The following is a 20487-nucleotide window of genomic DNA, read 5'->3' on the forward strand; positions in this document are numbered from 1 at the left end:
TTACGAAGAGATCACGAAAACTGTTTCAGATTCTGCACAGTGCCATTGGACAGAGGTTGCTGGACATGAATTATAAGGACATAACAGAACTAGTTAACATCAATAGTAGATGTAGTTTTGAGTATAAGATTTTAACTAGGTAGTTTATAATTGCCAGTTACTGTTTCACTGAATATTCAACTCGATGGGTGGCATCTCGAAATAAGTATAAAACATACTGCTCATGTCCATATGTTATAACATTAAATAACTGCTTTTAGATTAATGCAGTTGTATATATCTACACAGTTATTAATATGACAATACAATTTTTTTTTTAACTCTAGAACAACACCCTGTTTTTCATTCTGAGTGGCTTTACTTCAGTTGAACTTTTTTCTTGTTTTTTTAATAACAAGATGTTCACAATTATCTATAGTGTCTTGAGCTCAGTCTTAAAAAGGAATGAACTACTGCAGATCCATCAGAGTTATCTCAGCAGAGCATTAGTCACTCCTCTGCAACAAAGGAACAACTTGAAAAGAGCACAGTTCTAGCCAAGGAGCAGTAGGAACTGAAGAGGAAGGAAAGGGAAATTTCAAATGAAAAAAAAACAACCTAGCTCAAAGAGAAAAGTGCATTCTTAGTGCCTTTCTTCACATGTTCTCTCCCACAATAAAGAAAATTATGTAACTGCTACAACCATCATACCGTGAGTTGACTGGCAAAACATTATTAACTGCCACATTAGTTAAATATGTATTGCACAGATTAAATTGTGATTCCATCCTATTCCCACTCAAAGGGAGCCTATTATAGCCCTTAGTGGATGTAAAATCTCACTCTAAAATGGTATAATTCTTAGCCAAAAACAGGTGATTATGAAAATTCCCTTGTGGAATCATTCCATTCATCAAATACACCAGCAGTATTTGATTTACCTAAAAATTTGAACCAAGCTATTGTAATAGTAAAAATACAGAAAGCATCCATAACATGCCTGCACAAGATATGTGACACAACAATATTTCATATAAATTGCAAACATGTCTTCTTAAGACTTCTGTGAACCTTAATGTCATAGAGTGAAAAAAAACCATAATGTAGTGATTTGCCTTGTAATCGCAAAAGCAGATGCAGCAGATTAGATTAGGAAAGCAATGAAGTTTGGCTGATTTGTAAAAAACATATCACTAAACAAACTGCAGCTCTGGTTTGAAATACGAGAGTTTTATCATAATTTATAATTTATGCCACTGCTTTATTAGCAGTCCACAGAACAATCAAGAAACAAATATAAAACTTTTTAGTAGATGATGATGAAGATTCACAACCAAGTGATAGTTTCAAAATACTTAACACTGCAATGCTATTATCAGCATACTGAGGACTTTTGTAAACAATGAACACCAGCTTGAACTAAAACAAGGAAAATAGCCAGAAGCAGTTATAAACTCGGACACACAATTTACATGACATACATGAATATAGGAGCAAAAATGTCTACAAATACCAAAGCAGACAAGAATGTACAAGAATGTAGAGTACTCATATGAAGAAAAACAAAACTGATAAAGATCACCAGCACAGATGACAAGAAATTCATAAGTTTTTATTTTATACCTTTCTCGTTCTGGTGAATGCAAACTAGTATCTGGTCTCAAGCAGTTGGTACTAGCACTCCTAGCCCTGTCAAGGGAGGGCTGCAGTTCACTAGTGCCAGTGCATTGCATCCAATGGTAGAAGAGAAAGAAAAAGAAAACAAAGAAAGGAATACAATGTTAGATATTAACTCATAAAATAATGCTCTCTTTACAGAAAATGTAGGATCACAATGATTTAATTAAGGAAAACATAAAAAAGGCTGACTGGATGATAGCGTCAAGATTCGTTTCAAAAACAAAAGCAAACAAAAGACTGCTAGAAATTTTTTGCAAAGATTGTTGAAATGTTTAAAACTGAATGAGACAGAACAGCATCTGCTTGTAAGAAAAGTGGAATGAGAAATACCAAACAATAAATTTAAATCCTTATTAACAGCAGTAAATATTAAGCCAACATAAAAGAATGTGATACACTATATGTCATGTGAAGTCCCTTTACAGTGAAGCTTATTTACTCTGCAAATCCATATTAGATACCAAACAAGGGGGGGGATTAATCCTGAGTTTCTTACCTAACTGGCAGATCATCTCCAAATTTCGATATTCGTGAATTAAGGCAATCATGAAGGAGTGAAATATCCTGTCTAATCACGGATTTGGTCTTAGCACATGCAGGAAGAGTTGAGCTTTGTAAATTAAATCGTTTAAACAAAATGAAAGTAAATTGGATATGTAACAGAAATTTCATACATAAACAAAAGAATGTAACAAAGAAAACCATGAAACATAAAATTTTAACAGCAAAGACAACTCCACCTAATAAAAAGTTGCTTGGTTTGGATTTTTTGTAATGTTGGCATTAACTTAAACAATTATATGATGTTATTTTAGGATTTGATCCCTTATGTCTCAGTTACAAAAATGTATGAAACATTTTGTGTTTGGGTTTTTTTATTATGTAATAAGTCTACTAATTTTTTTTAATAAAAGGAGCTTTAAACTCTAAAGGAGTTTAAAGGGGACTCTAAACACTTCTTACCTGTACAAGTTCCAATGAGTACCATTTTCTAGTAAAGGCATCTTGGGTGGTAATGTTTTATAGTGCCTAACAGAACTTCTTGAATGTGGTGGGACAGAAAACAGAACAAAAAAAAACATGCCAGAAATAAAAAGACAGATAAAGGCAAGCCAAAACTGACCAGAATGTAAAATAAATGCATAATATTCTATTACATTTTATACTTGTCTGAGTACTTTTCTCAGTATATGTTTTTTTCAGCTACTGTGACAGCTAACTGGAGGACAAATTTTTGTATCTACACTTTTAATACAGTGGATGAACTCATAGCAATAATAGTACAGCTGAGATGTTTTCCTGAAATGAAGGTAATCTAAATTCCATTTATAGATATTTTTAATTAAAATATACAGGCTACTCTGAAGGATTAAGTTGATATTAAATTTGCTCTTTATTCCTCTAAGTGATGCCTTACTTCGACCTACAGAGACTTTAACATCTCCAGTAGCTAAACATGAAAATCTTGCTAACACAGGGATATACAGTATCACAAATTTAACTAGAGATGTATTAGCATCTGGCTTTTTGAATGTGTAAATCTTTCGAAAGTTAAACATCAAAATTTACCAGTAATTAAATGTCATTAATAATAAGCTAATTAAAAAGCTTAGGAGATCTACTACATCAGCCAGCACAGCAGCACTGAGGTGTTACATGACAACTGTCTAAGGTCATCTCAGATTTTAGAACAGGAAATGTTTCCTTTATCATCCAGCTCTACCCAGTGAACAAGGGGGAAATTTAAAGGAAGAAAATGGCTGCTGAATGGGAATTATGGCCATTTAATGGTTAAGGGTTAATAAGAAAATTCTAACAATTTTCCATATTCCCTGCCAGGACACAGGAGCTCTTAGGAGAAGAACCAGCAGCCTTGAGGATTTTGGAGCATCAAGAACAATCTGTCCCATTAGGACATTTTGTTTCCTGTTAAGGTTTGGACCTAGACACAGCAGATCGACATTACAAACCCAGCTGTGTCACAGACAGACGAATCAACTCTCTGCCTGGAAATCCTAGTGTTTGTAAAACCCTGAGGGATTTTATAGTGGAGCTTTGACCCTTCTCGTATGAATTTAGTGGCCATCAATGGTGACGTCTGTCAGAGGCGACTATTGTGTTGCAAAGGAGGACTAAAGGACGTCCATCAGGTCAATCATGGCATAGGAGCAGATACTACCAATCAAAGTAAGAGCGACCTGAGCCATGGAATGTGACAACCAATGGTCTACAGCAAAGGTACACACCTTTCCACCATTTCTGCTGTTAGTCAATAATTGCATACAGATGGACAGGATGGACAGCTTGGACTAATATTATTCCAAGCTGATGTATTAAACTCATCATATATCTTAACTGTGTAGCTTGGACTACTAAATTTCTTTCATTTAACATGAAACCATTAACATTTCTTTTCTATTTTATGCTGAAGCTATTTTGACTACTAACAAAGACATTATCCAGCAAGGTGTCTAGGAAATAAGGATAAAGCCTTATAATGTTTCTAACATGCATAAATGTCAGGCTACTAGAAATAAGCAAGGACAAAAGATGGCATAGAACAAATTTTTGCTGAAACTGTTTTTAAAAGTATTCAGTCAAGAATGGATATTGGCAATTTTGGGGTATTATTTGGGATTAGGCTTTGTAAGCCTCAGAGTTAAATTTTAAAAAAATCAATATATTGTCTTCTATTGTCTTTATATTCACCTACAATACATTATTATACGTACCATTCCCATTACTTTAAAAGGGTGAATTTATTAATTTTTTTGATCATTTAAAAAAATACCAATAAATGGAATAAGGAAAAAAGGTGAGCAAGGTCTGTACTCTCTGAATTCAGTGTAGCTCTTACCTAACTCTGTTGCTGCCCATGCACAACTTTTAGCTGGTTAACTCACCAGAATGGTTTAGTAGATTTGTAAAACTATTGGAAAGCTATAATGGTTGATCAAAGTTCATCAAAAGTTCATAATGAAATATTTACTTAATTAATTAAGAATTTAAGAATTGTCACTGAAAAATTCTAACAATTACAATCTTTAAGAGGGAAAGGAGAAAGCTCGGGGTTGGGGGCAGGAGGGGCGTGAAGCTATAGGATTTGCATCAGAAAGGACACAGGAAGGAGGCAGGGAAAACTGCTATTATATGACAATAAACACATAAAAAATAACAGGGAATTAAATAATTTTTTTAAAATTAAACACTAAAATCTTGAGGGAAAAGCCTTCTTAGCTGAAGCATTAGAATAAAAATCTTTCCACTGATAATAAAGACTTAAGTTTTAACACCTTCACTGATGAACAGATCTCATTGAAAAGTTTCATATTTATTATTTTAGCTTTATACTACTGTCCCTTAGAATCCTATGAGAGGATCTTCAATACTGTTTCAAATTTGATGATGAAAATTAAAGTAAGCCAAGGCCTACTAAAAAAAAAAAATCCCTTCCTTTGGAAGGGAAAACCCTACATTAAATAAATGAATAATGGCACTAGAAAACATATGTGTTTTTTTAAGTTTGATGATTTTAAACATATAGTAAAGCTTTTAGCAACACCCAGATCTTGAACAGACAAATGGATAACTACCTGGTTGAAGGAGTTAACTGCTTTAAATTCAACATAAATTTTTACTGATTCTAAATCAAAAATATTCTATTTTAGTAGCATTTTAATAATTCTATTTTAATAATGGCAACAGACATGGTGAAAAGAAATGGTGGGGGAGCAGAATTTGGTTTTTTAGATGAAGATATTTCAGTCCCGTTTAGTTTCACAATTTTGAGCTCCGAGCCTCGGAGCAAGAGATTAATGAAGACTGAAGATGAGCCCAAACTACAAAGTTTACATCTGGATCCAATTTATAGAACAATTTTTAGATGCAAAACAAGCAATACAGGACTCCTCAAAGCTGGGATTCCCAGTAAGGCCTTGTAAATCAATGTTTTTTCCTCTACATATGACTAAATCAGCACGAGATTAGGTGTCACAATAAGTAAAGGTTGTTGAATTGTGCGTGGCTGTAATATAAACACAAAAAGGCAAATAAAAGAAAACATAAAAACAACTAAACAGGAGTGTTTGAAATAACAATGCTGTCATGCATGCCTTGGGAGTTCAGGACTTTTGTGACTGCACAGAAAATCCATCACAAAATACAACTGCAAAACCAGAATTTCTTCAACTGCTTTAATCCTTACTACTGAGGTTCACAAACATATATACATGTTTCAATCTGAATTAAAACAAACAAACAAGATCAACTGACATCTGTGTCACAATGTACTTGAACGTTTTTTATTTACTGGGACTAAATACCACCATGGAAAAAAAATTTGGGCACACAGAGTATAGACAACTAACCAGATGTGTTCATGATCACCAAATTCCTGTATTTACCTGATGGTATGTAGGCACTCAGCACTTCTTCCTCGTTTTGCTCTGGGCAGCATAAGAAGCTCACTGCACAGACAGGATGGGTGGTGAGTGAAACAGATATAATTATGAAGCATTAGATGACATGGGTTATGCCAATGATACGCAAATGAAAACATAAAAAGAAGCAAGAAGCAACCACCCAGATAGATAGTCTGATAATATTCAAACTCCGACTGCACTTCTCAAAGAATATGAGCCAAAAAATACCTGTAATAACTACATTTTCAGCGAATTTCTTTTAGTGTGGCACCTACTTTTATGAGATTTCTCTTCAAAATTCAGAATTACTTTTTCAGAGCACTTAATGATGTAATGAATACATAATAAGGTTACAGTTTTCTAATAACCTCTTGTCTCATTTTGGAAAAAAAAGAAAGATGCTTGTTGTTTATTTCGTGTTGGGTTTTGTGGCTTTCTAAGCCACAAAATCATACATGAAAAAGATGAGGGGGTTTGATAATGACTTACTGCAGATCAGTTTATGGGAAGAGTAGCCAGTCACCCTTTTGGGAAAATCAAAAATATGTGTTCACTGGAAAAAATATGTTTTGCCAAACATAAATTCTGACTCATAGCTCTTGATTTTGTACTGCAATCCCAAAGAAACAAAAAATAAGCTCATCAGCCATCAGACTTTTTGTTTCTTACTGTTTCAAATTGTGGAAAATCAACTGTCTATTCTATTTTTCATTTACTGTAACCAAACACATACTACAGCCAGCAAGATGGTAAAATTAATACATATTTATGCCTGTGGTAAATATGACTATGACATGAAATAGCCCTTGAAATAATCTTGCAGATTTACACGCTTCAAAACAATCAGAAAGACCAAGCTCCAAACCTCCTAAGTATCATAAATATGAAATTAAAGGTAAACTTCACGGAAAAATGCTAATTTTCAAAGAAGCAGGGAATTCTATGAAGTACTATGGCAAAAAGAAGAGAGAAAATGTTAAAAAACAGATAAAGCAGTAGTTGTTCAATGTGGTTTATGCTTCATGCCTTTATAAAATGATCCATTTCATTGATGCAGTACAGCTAATATTTATCTAAAATTCTAAACTGGGCATCTTGAAATAATGGCTTGTGAGTCATGTGTGAGATTTAATTGCATCTGTAGGCACTAACCTGATTTTGATGCAACAAAATGAGCTAAAGTTGAACTGAATTTTTTAATTTTCTTTTTAAGTAAAGTTTCTGTTCACAAGCTTAGAGGACAGATAGAATTTAGAAGCAGGTTTCCAAATTACAAACCAATATGCATTTTAGGAAAAAACCTACTATTTTCTTAAGAGTTGTAAAGTAGGTGCAAAGTCTACATTAAATCATGGGGCACTTTGTTAAGAAAGAAAGAGTATCTATTGTAATTGGCCCACAGCAAACAATAATATAAAATTCATCCAGAAATAAATGCAAATAGCATTTATAATATAATAGCAAATCCACCATGAAATCTTCTAATTAAAAAAAAAACACAAAGCAAAGAATCCATCACAGCAGATTACCAATAATGTGAGAAGAGGCTCACAGTTCTCTAATAAATTAAGTTGGTTTGGGAGGCATTTAAAACAAAAATTATTATTCTAAAACAAGGGTTTTCTAACGTGAGCATTTTAGTACTCCCATTAACTGATTTTACTTAAGAATAAAAGAAACGTTAAACCAAAAAAAGTACCATGCTCTTGGAAATTGGACAATGATCCTAAATTCTGAACAAAGTGTCTAGCTAGATTTCCTAGCAAAAAGCTTTTACTGACGTTTATATATATATATACACACATGTGTGTAAATATGCATACAAACACATATGAAAAAGTTAAAGTGGACAAATTAGTTTCACTGGAAATTTATCACAAGAGAAGCATTTGCAAGAGAGTGATAATAACTATTTTTACAAATATGTATATTAATATAGAATATATTAATATTCAATATTAATTTTAGACCAATAAGAGGTCATTGAGAAAATTATCAAAACTAATCAACAACTGCAATTTCTGCCACGTAACTCTTGGGTGATTACTCAACTTTGAAACCAAGTTTATGTTAGGTATCTACGAGAATGTACTTGTTAGGATAAGGGTTCAGTAAATGGACAACATATAATGCCAGTACTACCCCTGATACTAATACAGAATGCTTAACTAAGATTTTTTAGAATTCTTGGATGTGACAGAGAATCTTCATCAGCTATCTGGTTTTGAATTTTCCTATGATGCTACTCTTATGTACTGAAAGCCAGCCAAACCTGCAAGATTTAAACAGCCTCCACAACTGAAGAAATCTTGGGAAAATGGCAAGTGGTAGACAAGATTATTATTCAAAGAGAGTAAGTACATGGCCCATCTTTAAATCTTTCAAATAAGTCATGTACATCCTTATGTCTGATCTTTAAACTTCTGAAAAAAGTTTTCTAAACACTGAAAAGAACTGAAGACTGTCTCCAAGACTGAACCAATCCAGCAGTCCATTGCTGCTGTAGCTCTGGTTTGATGGCTCATCCCCAAGAAAGCCTCAGTGTAAGGCCTGCTCCTCTCCAATCATAATTCATGCATATACCACCAGTTAAGTCATGGCTTGAGGCTTTACTGAAAGAAAAAATTCCAAACAGTTAACTGTCTATATTTATACTGACAACAGCTACTTTTTAAAGCCTCTTCTCCTAATCTGCTGAATAAGAAATCTATTAATTAAATATCATCAGGAATATCTTGACTATATGACTACTTGAAATAAACAATAAGAGAAAAACATTTGTGACAAGTAGATATTACTTGAATTAGTCTGACTAGAAATCTGACTACCATATTTAAAAAGCATTTTAATTCACCTCTGAAAGGAAATTCAGTATAATAATCCAGTTTAGTCAATTGTGTACACAATTCTTGCCTATGAAGTTGAATTTTTGAATGCTTCAAATGACTAATTCCCATACACATGTTACCATACTACAAAAGTAAAACAGGCAAGACCACACAGAAAACTGAACTAGTTTAGCTTCAAAAGCCATCTGTTATTCAATCTCTGTGTTGCTTCAAAACTGGACAAAGATTTCCAGAGATTTTTCTAATTTACCATTTACATGTTTTCACATCACTATGAAAAGCATGTTCTGTATTGAATTTTCTGGATCATTTGGAAAGGTTTTGTCATCAGTTATAAAAAGTAGTTCCTTACTGCCAAGAAAAAAACTCAAACATTCTACTAGAATAACTGATCTTATATGAATGGCCAAAATTGCCATTATAGTCTAGCAATATGAATTTTTTTTTAAGTAAACAACAACCCACAAACATTGATACTCTACCTGTCGTTTCACAGATACTGAGCTGAAATACCTTTTAAACCTTTTTGTCAGCTATAAACTAAACAAAAATTCTTATTTCTTCCATTTTATCTGAATATTATTCCTAGATATCAGAAAATAGTGCCTACTAGGAGAGCCCAAGTATTCTCTGAGGAGTGTAGCCACACAGTGTATTCCAGGGAGAGATCTGTATGTGTCACGCATTTTAGACTGGAAATTTCTGCAAATTACAACCAGCACTGCAACCATCCTTGCTATGCTTGGGTACTACACAAAGTTCACCAGGATATTACATAAAAAGCTGCATATATAGATGTCCAAAATCTATAAGCATATGGATGCAAATCAGAGCACATGCAGCTCCCAACTAGTAAGAATGCACGCCTGGTATCTTGCTGGCTACCAAAACTAGTAAATTCTAACATATTACAAGAATAGCTAGGGCATACATGTAGATTTATGGCTTTCTACTAAAAATGTCTAGGCTTCATTCATGAAAAAGCAGTAGAATACTCTAGGACAAACACCCAAGGATCATTATTCTAGATACATGCTATTATTGTCAACCCAGTGCACAACTTTACCAAAAAAAAGGTATCAAGAGTTTAATGACAGCACTACATCCATCAGTTAGGATGAGTTCTCTCCCTTCCCCATTGCTGTCAGTCATATTTCTAATGAAAACTTGAAAATTAGGGAAACCAACAAAGACATTTCTAAATTTTTTTCCAAGTTTAGGCTGACAGTGTACCTTTCTTGATCCGACAAATACTGACTATCCAACTCTCTGGACCTATAATCAACTGGAGTTCTGGAGGCATCATGGTGTCTAGTTGGAGAACGTGATCTTCTCATTTGATGAATTTCATCTAAACTCCTGAAAGGCAGAAATATGTATGATGATCTTGTTTTCTAATGAATAACACAGCTTAATGGATTGCAGTACAAGTTGGTTGAAGGAAGTTTTTCATCATTAAATTGCTAATACATTTCTAAAAGAATGCCTTTAAAAATTATATAATTTGTACATACCATTATTTATTATCCTACAAATATACTTAAGTGGCTTTACACAACATTCAGCCACTCACTGAAAAGACATTTCCAAACCTATGTATTAGTTATGGTAGAGAGATGACGAATCACAAAGTATCAGTAAGAGGAGGTATCTTACAAAGTTATGATTCAACCCATGAGTGCCCTTGAATAATTAATAAAAGCATATATCAAGTTCAAATACTGCACTATTTAATTCAATATAAATATAATTCAAATAGTTCAAATACTGCACTATTTAGTACAAAATAAGCTTTAAAATAGTGAGAAATTGCTGAACAAGACAAAATTTAATAATGACAGATCACACAAACTTGCAACTACCTAGTGTTTCATTAATTTGTGATGCCTACCTCTGTAATGGCACATTTGGTAAACGTGAACGGGGCCTGCCCTGATCGTCGCCACGGTGAGGAGACACAGAACGTGAACGATGATGTGTTGTTCTTTGCTGCTCTGGCACAGTTAGCGTTGTGGATTTACTTTCTCTAGTACTAGATCTATAACCTACTGGCAAGAGGATAACGAAAGGAAATTAGGCAATAAAGGTCTGGGTTTGGAAAGAATTCAGATGGTTAGTCTTCCAGGAGCACATATCTAAATGCTTACACAACTTTCCAGTCATCATTCAGCTATTGTACATCCCAAGGTATCATGCAGGATAAACTACTAGCATTACCTTTAAATGTCTACATTGACAGAGACTGAAAAACTAAGATGTTTTTATTATGTATTGGAAGATGTGGAGGAGGGAACTGAAATAGTTTTCTGACTTGGGAAAGAGTACCTCAGGTACCCTGTAGTTCAAAAACTGTCATACAGTTTATATGTATAGCTAGTTTATATATAGCAAATATTTGAAAGGAATCTAAACAATGTAGGTTTGCCTCATTTAAAAAAAGGAAAAAGCACACTTGCATAAGACAGCACAGACTCACACAGGATTGCTCATATATAAAGCATCTTTCTGCCTCTAGTTTCAGTTAAATACAAAGATGTTCTCCTACTGAACCTGGCCAAAGCCGCGTGCCTAAAAAAAAACTAGTAGCATTTAGAGTATATTATACAGAATATTGGGTGTTGCAAACTTTGCAAATATTTTTTTGAAATATTATGAATAGGTGGCAAAATTTCTCGTAGTTCATTTTTACATAGGACTGTCCTGATTTCAACTAGGGTGGGTTAATTTCTTCTCAGTAGCTGTTCCAGTGCTGTATTTTGCATTACAAATGTGAACAGTGTTGGTAAGACATTGATGTTTTGGTTTTTTCTTAAGTTGTGTTTTTCCTAAGTCAAGGACTTTATTTTCTTGTTTCATTGTCTGCCAGTGAGGAAGTACTCAAAAGAAACTGGGAGGTAGCATAGCTGGGACAGGTAACCTGAACTGACCAAAGGGATATTCCACACCATAGAATGTCATACCCAGTATATGAACTGAGGAGAGTTACCTGGAAAGAGAGCCAGGTTTGGGAAGTGGGGTCTGGCATTGGTCAGCGGGCAGTGAACAATTGCATTTCGCATCACTTGTTTCTCCTTTTTTATTATCATTATTATTATTATTTACCATTATTACTGTATTTTACTTTATTTTCAACTATTAAACTGTTCTTATCTCCACATAAAAGTTTTAGATTGATTCTTCTCCACATTCCAACGAGGTAGAGGGATAGAGAGGAGGAGGGGCTGTGTAGTGTTTAATTTCCAGCTGGGCTTAAAACATGACAGGAACTTTTTAAAAAATCAGCAGGATGTTAATACATTTTAAATAATTGATATTGCTGTGCCTTTTTCTGTGTAGCATGCCTTTCTGTATATTGTGAATCCCATCCTAAAACAGACCATGAAGCTCAATCAGACAACAGCTATTAAAAGGTAACTCTTATCTTTCCGAAAGAGCCTAAGGAGATCTGCTCAGACTTCCCTTGCTCACTTCAAGACATTTAAATTACATTACAAGAATCCCTTGACAGAAAATCCCTTAATGATAGAAAAATTCATCCCTTAAGTCATCCTTTAATTACTTCAGAAATTCTTGTTTAGATTCCAGAATAATCATTTTGCTCCTTCTCTGAATTTATCTAGCATTAACATTCCTGTAACATGTTATTTTGTTCAGTTCAAAAAACAGCCTATATCAGAAATCATCCTTTCATAAAGAAAAAAAAGACTATGAATTCATCACTCAGTTGCTAATTGGATAAATAAAATAAGTTGTACTTTTTATGGATCTGGTTATAGAGTTTAAAGTTTGAGGGTTTTATAATTTTTCATATAATTTGTATAATTCTTGTAGTTCTTCTCTGATCTTCTATCAAAATATTAAAGCCCTCTTTTAAAAGTGTGGCCCATATACAGAGTCTGTATCAGGCTTGATCATGTATTCAGTGAAATGTAATTGCTGTTTAGCTGAAAGTCTGAACCTTGATCATAAACATCAAGGAAGCAATCACACTTCTTTCCCAAAATGTGCATCAGTCTACCAATGTATTCTAATGGCCTGTAGAAGCTGACAACATGCACGAAAGTATCTACTGAGGTTTATTAACCTTTTAAAAAAGAAGGACATCAATGTTTGACAGGTTTTGATGCATTTCAGAGTTCTCTAACGGAATTATAAAGAAACATGGGGATCACCCTGATCTCAGGACAAGGTTTGGGTGCAAATATTGAAGCAAAAAAGTGACTCTATCAGGACTTCAATAGAGATTCCCTCATCTCATGTACTAAGATTGCTGCAAAAAATGTCCAGGTTTTTTGTCAGAGGAAAAATGACTACACATGACAAAAGCTGGATGTGTTCCCTTTCCCAGGATGCCTAAATGTAAGTTGTATGTGTTCATTTTCCAAACAAGCTTATGTTAGAGAAAATCCTGTCATCTCTATCAGAAGGACAGTACTTTATATTTGTTCAACGCTAAAATCAAAGAAATCCTAAACTTCTTTTCAAGCTTAAGGAGACTGTACTGAATTATATATAATTTAAATATAAAAAAATACATCTAGATTTCAATTTAAAACATATTTCTAGAGTATTTCAAGTCTGCTTAAAAAATTACACCTAGGATTATCCTGTGCACTTAAAAATGTGGTACAGCAAGATGATTTTATGCTATACACACTTCACAGCCAAGCTATTTAGGGAACAATACCTTAAACTTCTGCAGTGTGTGTACACAAAGCTTACAGAACAGATAGAGCAACAGCAATTCATACTTATCCTAAGTATTAGCTCAAGTATTGCCAGGTTGGTCAAATCACATCCATACTTCCACAGTGACCATGACAGTGACAGCAACAGTAACATTTCCTGATATCCTCAGATATAAAAGTTCTGTGCTCTTCAGGGTGAGCAGAGAAAAATTTTGCATGGACCAGCATGACAGCAGCAATCAAGCTTATGATAGTTTATGCAGAAGTTTCTCAGTTGCTCATGGGAAACTGTCAGGTGTGATAGGAAATGAATACAGGATGGATGATGAAAATGGTTCTAGCAAATGTTTGATAGCAGAATTATTTTAATTTCCTTAAAGACAAAACAGACATCGACAAGGTATTGTGTTAATGTCACCCTGCTGCTAAAGGAGGCAGGTAAATATAATCCAACCATTTATACAAGTTACAAATTATAGAAAATAAACTATTCTGAAGAGTTATCCATAATATAAATAAGATACTTATCAGAAATACCTCTTGGGATACTGCCAGTTGGATATCAACTTTTTTTCATTTTAATTAAGAAAGCTACTAAAGTTTTGGTTAAACAGATAGGCCTCAAAACATGTTTGGGTTGTATTAAATCCTTTACTGACCCTTCTGGAGTATTGGGCTGCTCAGTGCAACACAGGCACAGAGTAACTGGTGTAAGACCAGCTCAGGATCATAAAGATGCTTCAAGAACTTGAGCATCTGTCATATAAGAAGAGGTTGAGAGATTTAAAATAATATTTTCTTCAAGTAAGTAGAGGTTAGCATACCACAAAAAACCATCAAAATCACTTTTGTTAAAGCAGAACTTCAAATTAAAGTTACTCTTAGCTATTGATATAAACTCCTTTTAAAAACAGTTCTATGAGCTGATTAAAAAAATTATATGTATATCACTGAAAGATACTAATAATAAATGAGGATAGTACAATTACATGAAAGATAAGATATATTTGTGATTAAGACAAGGGGAAAATACTTTTCTTCAAATATCCTAGAAGTTACCAAAGTGCCACTATTTTTGACATAGCATTCTTTACTTCCATTGACAAGCAATGGTTCTTTGCAGCTGCTGAAACCTCTAGAAAAATAGTTTTCTTTGCTATTACTAAATTCTAATACTGCATTTACTTTAGCAATTCATAAAACATTTGAAACTATTGTTTTAAGAATTTCCAATTTTAGTTAAACAGGCCAAAATATTTTTATCATTAATTTCTTTAGTTTTCCTGGAGATGAAGTGAAATTTTGGAGTTATGTGTTAGTTTTTTAGAAAATGAGCAACAACCTTCGTGAAAATCTTGAGAAATTAAGGGGCAAAATAACTTCCTTCTTTTCTCAATATTTCAAAAAAATATAAATTAACAACTTTAAGGCAGATTCTTCCTGACTAACCTGATCTCCTTGTATGACAAGGTCACCCTCTTAGTGGATGAGGACAAGGCTGTGGATTTCATCTGCCTAGAGTTTGGTAAAGCTTTTGATGCTGTTTCCCACAGGATCCTCCCAACAGAAACTGGCAGCTCATGACTTGGACAGCTGCACTGTTCATTGGGCAAAAAATCGTCTGGAAGGCTGGGCTCAGACAATGGTGGTGAATGGAGTTACATCCAGCTGGTGGACGGCCACTAGTGGAGTTCCCCAAGGCTTAGTGTTGGGGCCAGCCCTGTTTTATGTCTTTATTAATGATCTGGACAAGGTGATTGAGTGTACCCTCAGTCAGTTTGCAGATAACACCAAGTTGGGTGAGTGTCTTGATTCCTGGAGGGCAGGGGACAGAGGACAGCCTGGATCCATGGGCCGAGGCCAACAGTATGAGGTTACACAAGGCCAAGTGCACCTGGGTCACAACAGCCCCATGAAGCACTACAGGTGTGCGGCCGAGCAGAAAAGGACCTGGGAGTCTGGTTGATAGCCAGGTTAACACATGCCAGCAGTGTGCCCAGCTGGCCAAGAAGGCCAAAGGCATCCTGGCCTGTATCAGAAATAATGTAGCCAGCACGACCAGGGCAGTGATTTTCTGCCTGTACTCAGCACCAGTGAAGGTAGTGCCTCAAATCCTCTCTTCAGTTTTGGACCCATCACTACAAGATAGTAGTTGCCCAGAGAAGGGCAACAAAGCTGATGAAGGGTCTAGAAAGTAAGTCCTATGAGGAGCAGCTGAGGGAGGCAGGAATGTTTAGGCTGGAGAAAAGGTTCAGGGTGACCTTATTGCTTTCTACAGCTACCCAAAAGGAGGTTGTGTTGAGGTGAGGACTGGCCTCTTCTCACAGGTAACAAGTGACAGCCTAAGAGGAAATGGCATCAAATTGTGATAGGGAAGGTTTAGACTAGATATTAGGAAAAAGTTTCCCCTGAAAGGGTTGTCGAGCACTGGAACAGGCTTCCCAGGGAAGTGGTGGATCACCATCCCAGGAACTCTTCAAAGAGCATGTGGATGTGTCACTGAGGGCATGGTTTAGTGGTGAACACAGAGGTGCTGGGTTAACAGTTGGACTACATGGTCTTAGAGGCCTTTTCCAATTTTAATGTTTCTAACATTCTGAGCATATACCTTTAATAAAGACAGAGCTTATTTATTACATATATAAGCACAATGGTGGGTGACATTGACAAAAAAGTGGTAAAGGAAGGAAAAGGGAAATATTTAAAGGGAAATATTTTATTTCATGTCACATTTTTTAAACTCAGATTTGACATCTGTACTTCTGTTGAGAAGGAACATCTTAATCCTAGACTAATCTAGTTGAGGCCAATAGAGGCTATGCCAAAATGGTGTGTCACCATACTACAGTGTGGATATTCACCCTTCCTTCCCACATGCATACCTTGCAAGAGGATGCATGGGAAATCTGAACCAGACAAGAGCTGGGGTGCAGACTGGTGAGGACCATGGCTTTGAAGGGCAGTAGAAAAGCAGGGGTAAAGGCCCTGCAACACGACAAGGAACTTTCATGGAACCTAGTTTTAACAGAGGAGACTGTTAAATGCAGAAGATACTGTACTACTCATTCAGTGCAAATGAAGGTAGCAGTCCAAAGTCTTGATGATTTAGCAGTGTGATAAAAAAGGAAAGTTGGACAGGAGGGTAGAAATGCATATATAAACTTGATCTCCAGTCACTTTTGCGAATCTGTGCCTAAGAGTTTCAAGCAATTCAACAGACAGTGGGACCAGCAACCTTTTCTAGGTCTTAATGCAAAAACACATTTACATATGCCACCTTGGCTGTTGTATATTTGTGGCTGATGACTCAAATTTTCTTTGCCCCTGTGTGCCTAAAGTTTAACATCGTTTTAAGAATTCAAGGTGGACTGGCAAACAAAACTCCCACAGTCCTATCTGTATCCACTTCACATAGGAATCACAAACAGATGAACTTCACTTACAATTGCTGAAAAAATGTATTCATTAAACTCAAAATGGACAAATTTGTGCTTGGTCAGGTCAACTAATAGAATGCTTCTGATTAGGTGGACTTCAGAAGGAGCTTCCTCACTAGACCCTTCGATTTTCAGTTTGGAGATTCTCAGCTCATTGTAAATCCTATTCTAAAGATTAAATCCTGCTCTTTTCTACAGTGATCTCTGAGAAAGCTTGAATACTTGCATTCATCAAAGGCACACCTGAGCATAAAGTCCCAAGAAATTTCAGTAAGGATCAGTTACTCAAGTGCTGACCCAATATATTGAACAGAGTCCAATATATTCAGCTGAATAATTTTGAATGTTTCCTGTCAAATGGAAAATTATTTATTTCAAATGGATCTATTGAAGGACTGGCAGGTGAAAAAACACCCCTGTTCATAATACACTAAAACCTTAAATGTAAGTAAGTCTTCAAAGATATGCCATATAGACTACATTGTTAACTACAGAAAAAAAAAAAAAAAGGAAAAGAAGGAAAAATATTATGAACCTATCATTTATTTTCATTTTAAGTGTTCACTCTCTCTGCTGATGCAAAAACATCAAAACAAATATCATAACTAGACATACATGAACAAATTTCTCTCTTAGCAACTCAGGTGCTAAATGTATAAAATTAATGAAAGAACCCAATCAGCATCAAAGGAAGGAGAATTTGGCTCAGTAAACATCAAAATGATACTGCATTAAAAATATATGTGATTTATTTGTCTGGTTATATAATGGATAAATAAATTGTGATATTATTTTAAACACAGATAGAGAATTTTCCAAATCCCAACATGATTTAATTCGGTGAATTAAATTCCACAGAAACTGATTTAGTACTGGCAATGAAATAGTGACTCTTCAGTTAGCTTGGGACAATTGGGAAACATATTTATCTGACATGTGGCAACAGTCAAATTGAACTAGAAGAATGTGGTATCCAAGATAATCCTCAAGATTTTCAGTATGGAAGGAATGTTGAATTAAAAGTCAAACCATGACAGTCTCTAAAAGTATATATTTATGAACATTTAGGGTAATGATAGTTCATGAAGGCTTATGAAAACTAGAAAAGATACAGCCATGCTACATGCATCTTAATCTACAGCCATGCATTATCAATAAAGTCCACGAGAGACTACATTAAATCTAATTTTCAAGCAAAAAGTAAAATAACAAAATATGCTTTCAATAAACACTGAAATATTAATTCTTATTTTAAAATGTGCGGGTTTTAAAATTTAATGTATATTTTAAATAATGCTTGGAGCATTATGCAGTAAAAAATTAAACAATTTGGATGACTCAGTGCTTCACATATTAAGCATGATATGTAAAAGAAATATAAATGAATGAATAGTAGAATCTTTTAATTCTCCACGATTTAGGTCAGGTACCATGGAATAATCAGGAAAACTGTTTCTTTTCACTATGCACTCTCAGAAACCAGTATCCTCAATATTCCAAAATGTGGTAAAGAAACAAAAACAAACAAGCAAAAAAAGAAGAAGAATAAGAAGAAAGCAGGACCATGCTCTTCACCCACGCACCTGGAGGAACAACTCCAATACCATCATCAACATCATAATCTGAGATGTCACTATCACTGATTGGCCGAGATCCTGCACAACAGTAAGGTAAACAAATACCTGAACATCTGGTCATATTATAAAATGTAAGAATATGTTCATTTAACATTTTACTGAAACTAAAAAGATGATTTTAAGTCAAAATAATAGAGAAGGAGGATTAAACTGCAGTGACTAATTGACATTTCACAAGACAGCTGTGCCAATTTAACATTTTACAGCTGCTGCAGCCTCCTTTCCCTTTATCTTTCCCTCAAGTCCTCAGGATAACTAGGATAGTTTATCTCACTAAGCCTATAGAAAGCGAAACTCAAATAAAGGAAAAAAATCTCTTTTGTGCTATTTCTGTGAATAAGCTGAATCAGCTTGTTGAACAGGAAGGGAGATGAGGCAGCATATGGTAAGAGAGGGGAAGCGGAAACAGCACTGCCAGCTTTTAGAAAAGCTCAAATATATCATGAAAACTAACCTTTAATTTGCTCTGTCTATACATATCCTCTGTTTGGACATGCATGCAGCAATTACAGGAGTATGATATATTTATAATTCATTCCTGAATGTGCACCGATTTCCTACATATTGGCTGGAGTGAATGACTTCCATGTTTCAGAAAAATCAGAGAATAGCTTGAAAATGTATTTCAAAATAATCCCCTACACCCTTCATATACCTAAATAAATCTTAATTTAAATTAACAGAGAAGCTACAATATTCATATATTTCAATGCATTCCTTCCTTTAACATCCCTCATACAAACCTGAAATCAGACTCATGAAAACAACTGTACTTCCCAAATACATGTATACAATTTCTCTTTGTTGCCACAGTACACTTCTTGTCTGATTATATAATGACCATACTGGAGGTTGAGACTAACTTTATGCAAAAAGTGATTTTAAGCCCCTTAAGTCTTTAAGGACTTTCCTTGTTTTAAAAGAAAATGCTTTTAATTATTTTAAAAAGTATTCCATAATTATGAACTTTCTATTTAAAAGGAACTTTATGCAAAAAAAATCTCTGAAGAATTTTCTTCTGCCATTGAAAACTAAATCAATTGCAGCAGTTTTCTCCTACTTGAAAGCTATACATTGCAGGCATAAGGCTGGCATGTAATGTCATAATTTACATCTCCTTTCTGCCACACATTTTAATTATTTTTAAAGACTATGAAACAGTATTTTTATCTTGTATAAGGAATTTAAATACCCTTATACCATATACAGCATTTAAAATTTAAAAGAGTTTAATGGAATTTGGACCTACTTTGTAATTTTTTGCTAGTGCTTTCTCCACCATGAACATGTCTTCTTGGCATGAAAGGTGATGGCTGAGGCAGAGGTAGTGAAGATTCATCATGTGTCTGTAGCTTATACCAATGTGGTTCATCATCTAAAAGTGCTGTCTCCAGCTCTATAAGAATCTAGCATAAAAATCACCAGGTTTTAATTTTACTTTTTGAAGGCACACACAGAAACACATATAAAATATATATATGCATATGTATTCAAAACCAAATGAACTCAAAAGAAATGTGATTGTATGTATCACCTCTCCAAGAAATTCACTCTCTTCTTCTTGTACTCTTGGCTGATCCCATACGGTTATTTCAAGCATTCGTTCTCTAAAATCTCTACGATGTACGTGTGAGTAGAGAAAAGTTTGGTTCCACTTTGGCTCTAGACTTTTCTTTACTGTTTTGGTCCTTCTTTTACTCTTATCACTGAAATGTAAATAGTGATTGTAAATTGTTTGTAGAGATAAATCACAAAATGACATCTACTCATCAGCACTCAACTGTGTTCATTCTTTC

The 20487-nt window shown here is 34.6% G+C and overlaps 1 protein-coding gene across 1 annotated transcript in view; it reads right to left on the bottom strand.

Annotated features, from left to right (window-relative positions):
- RIMS1 (regulating synaptic membrane exocytosis 1) overlaps positions 1-20487 on the bottom strand; it is a 319930-nt gene that overhangs the window by 102353 nt on the left and 197090 nt on the right. The window contains 8 exon segments of the mRNA XM_050315904.1: positions 1603-1692; positions 2623-2700; positions 6063-6125; positions 10163-10288; positions 10821-10974; positions 18638-18709; positions 19941-20097; positions 20226-20397. Of these exon segments, the coding sequence (XP_050171861.1) occupies positions 1603-1692; positions 2623-2700; positions 6063-6125; positions 10163-10288; positions 10821-10974; positions 18638-18709; positions 19941-20097; positions 20226-20397 (912 nt within the window).

Source organism: Myiozetetes cayanensis, unplaced genomic scaffold, assembly GCF_022539395.1.
Source record: "Myiozetetes cayanensis isolate MyiCay16 unplaced genomic scaffold, myiCay2020 scf2-11, whole genome shotgun sequence".
Taxonomy (NCBI): Eukaryota; Metazoa; Chordata; class Aves; order Passeriformes; family Tyrannidae; genus Myiozetetes; species Myiozetetes cayanensis.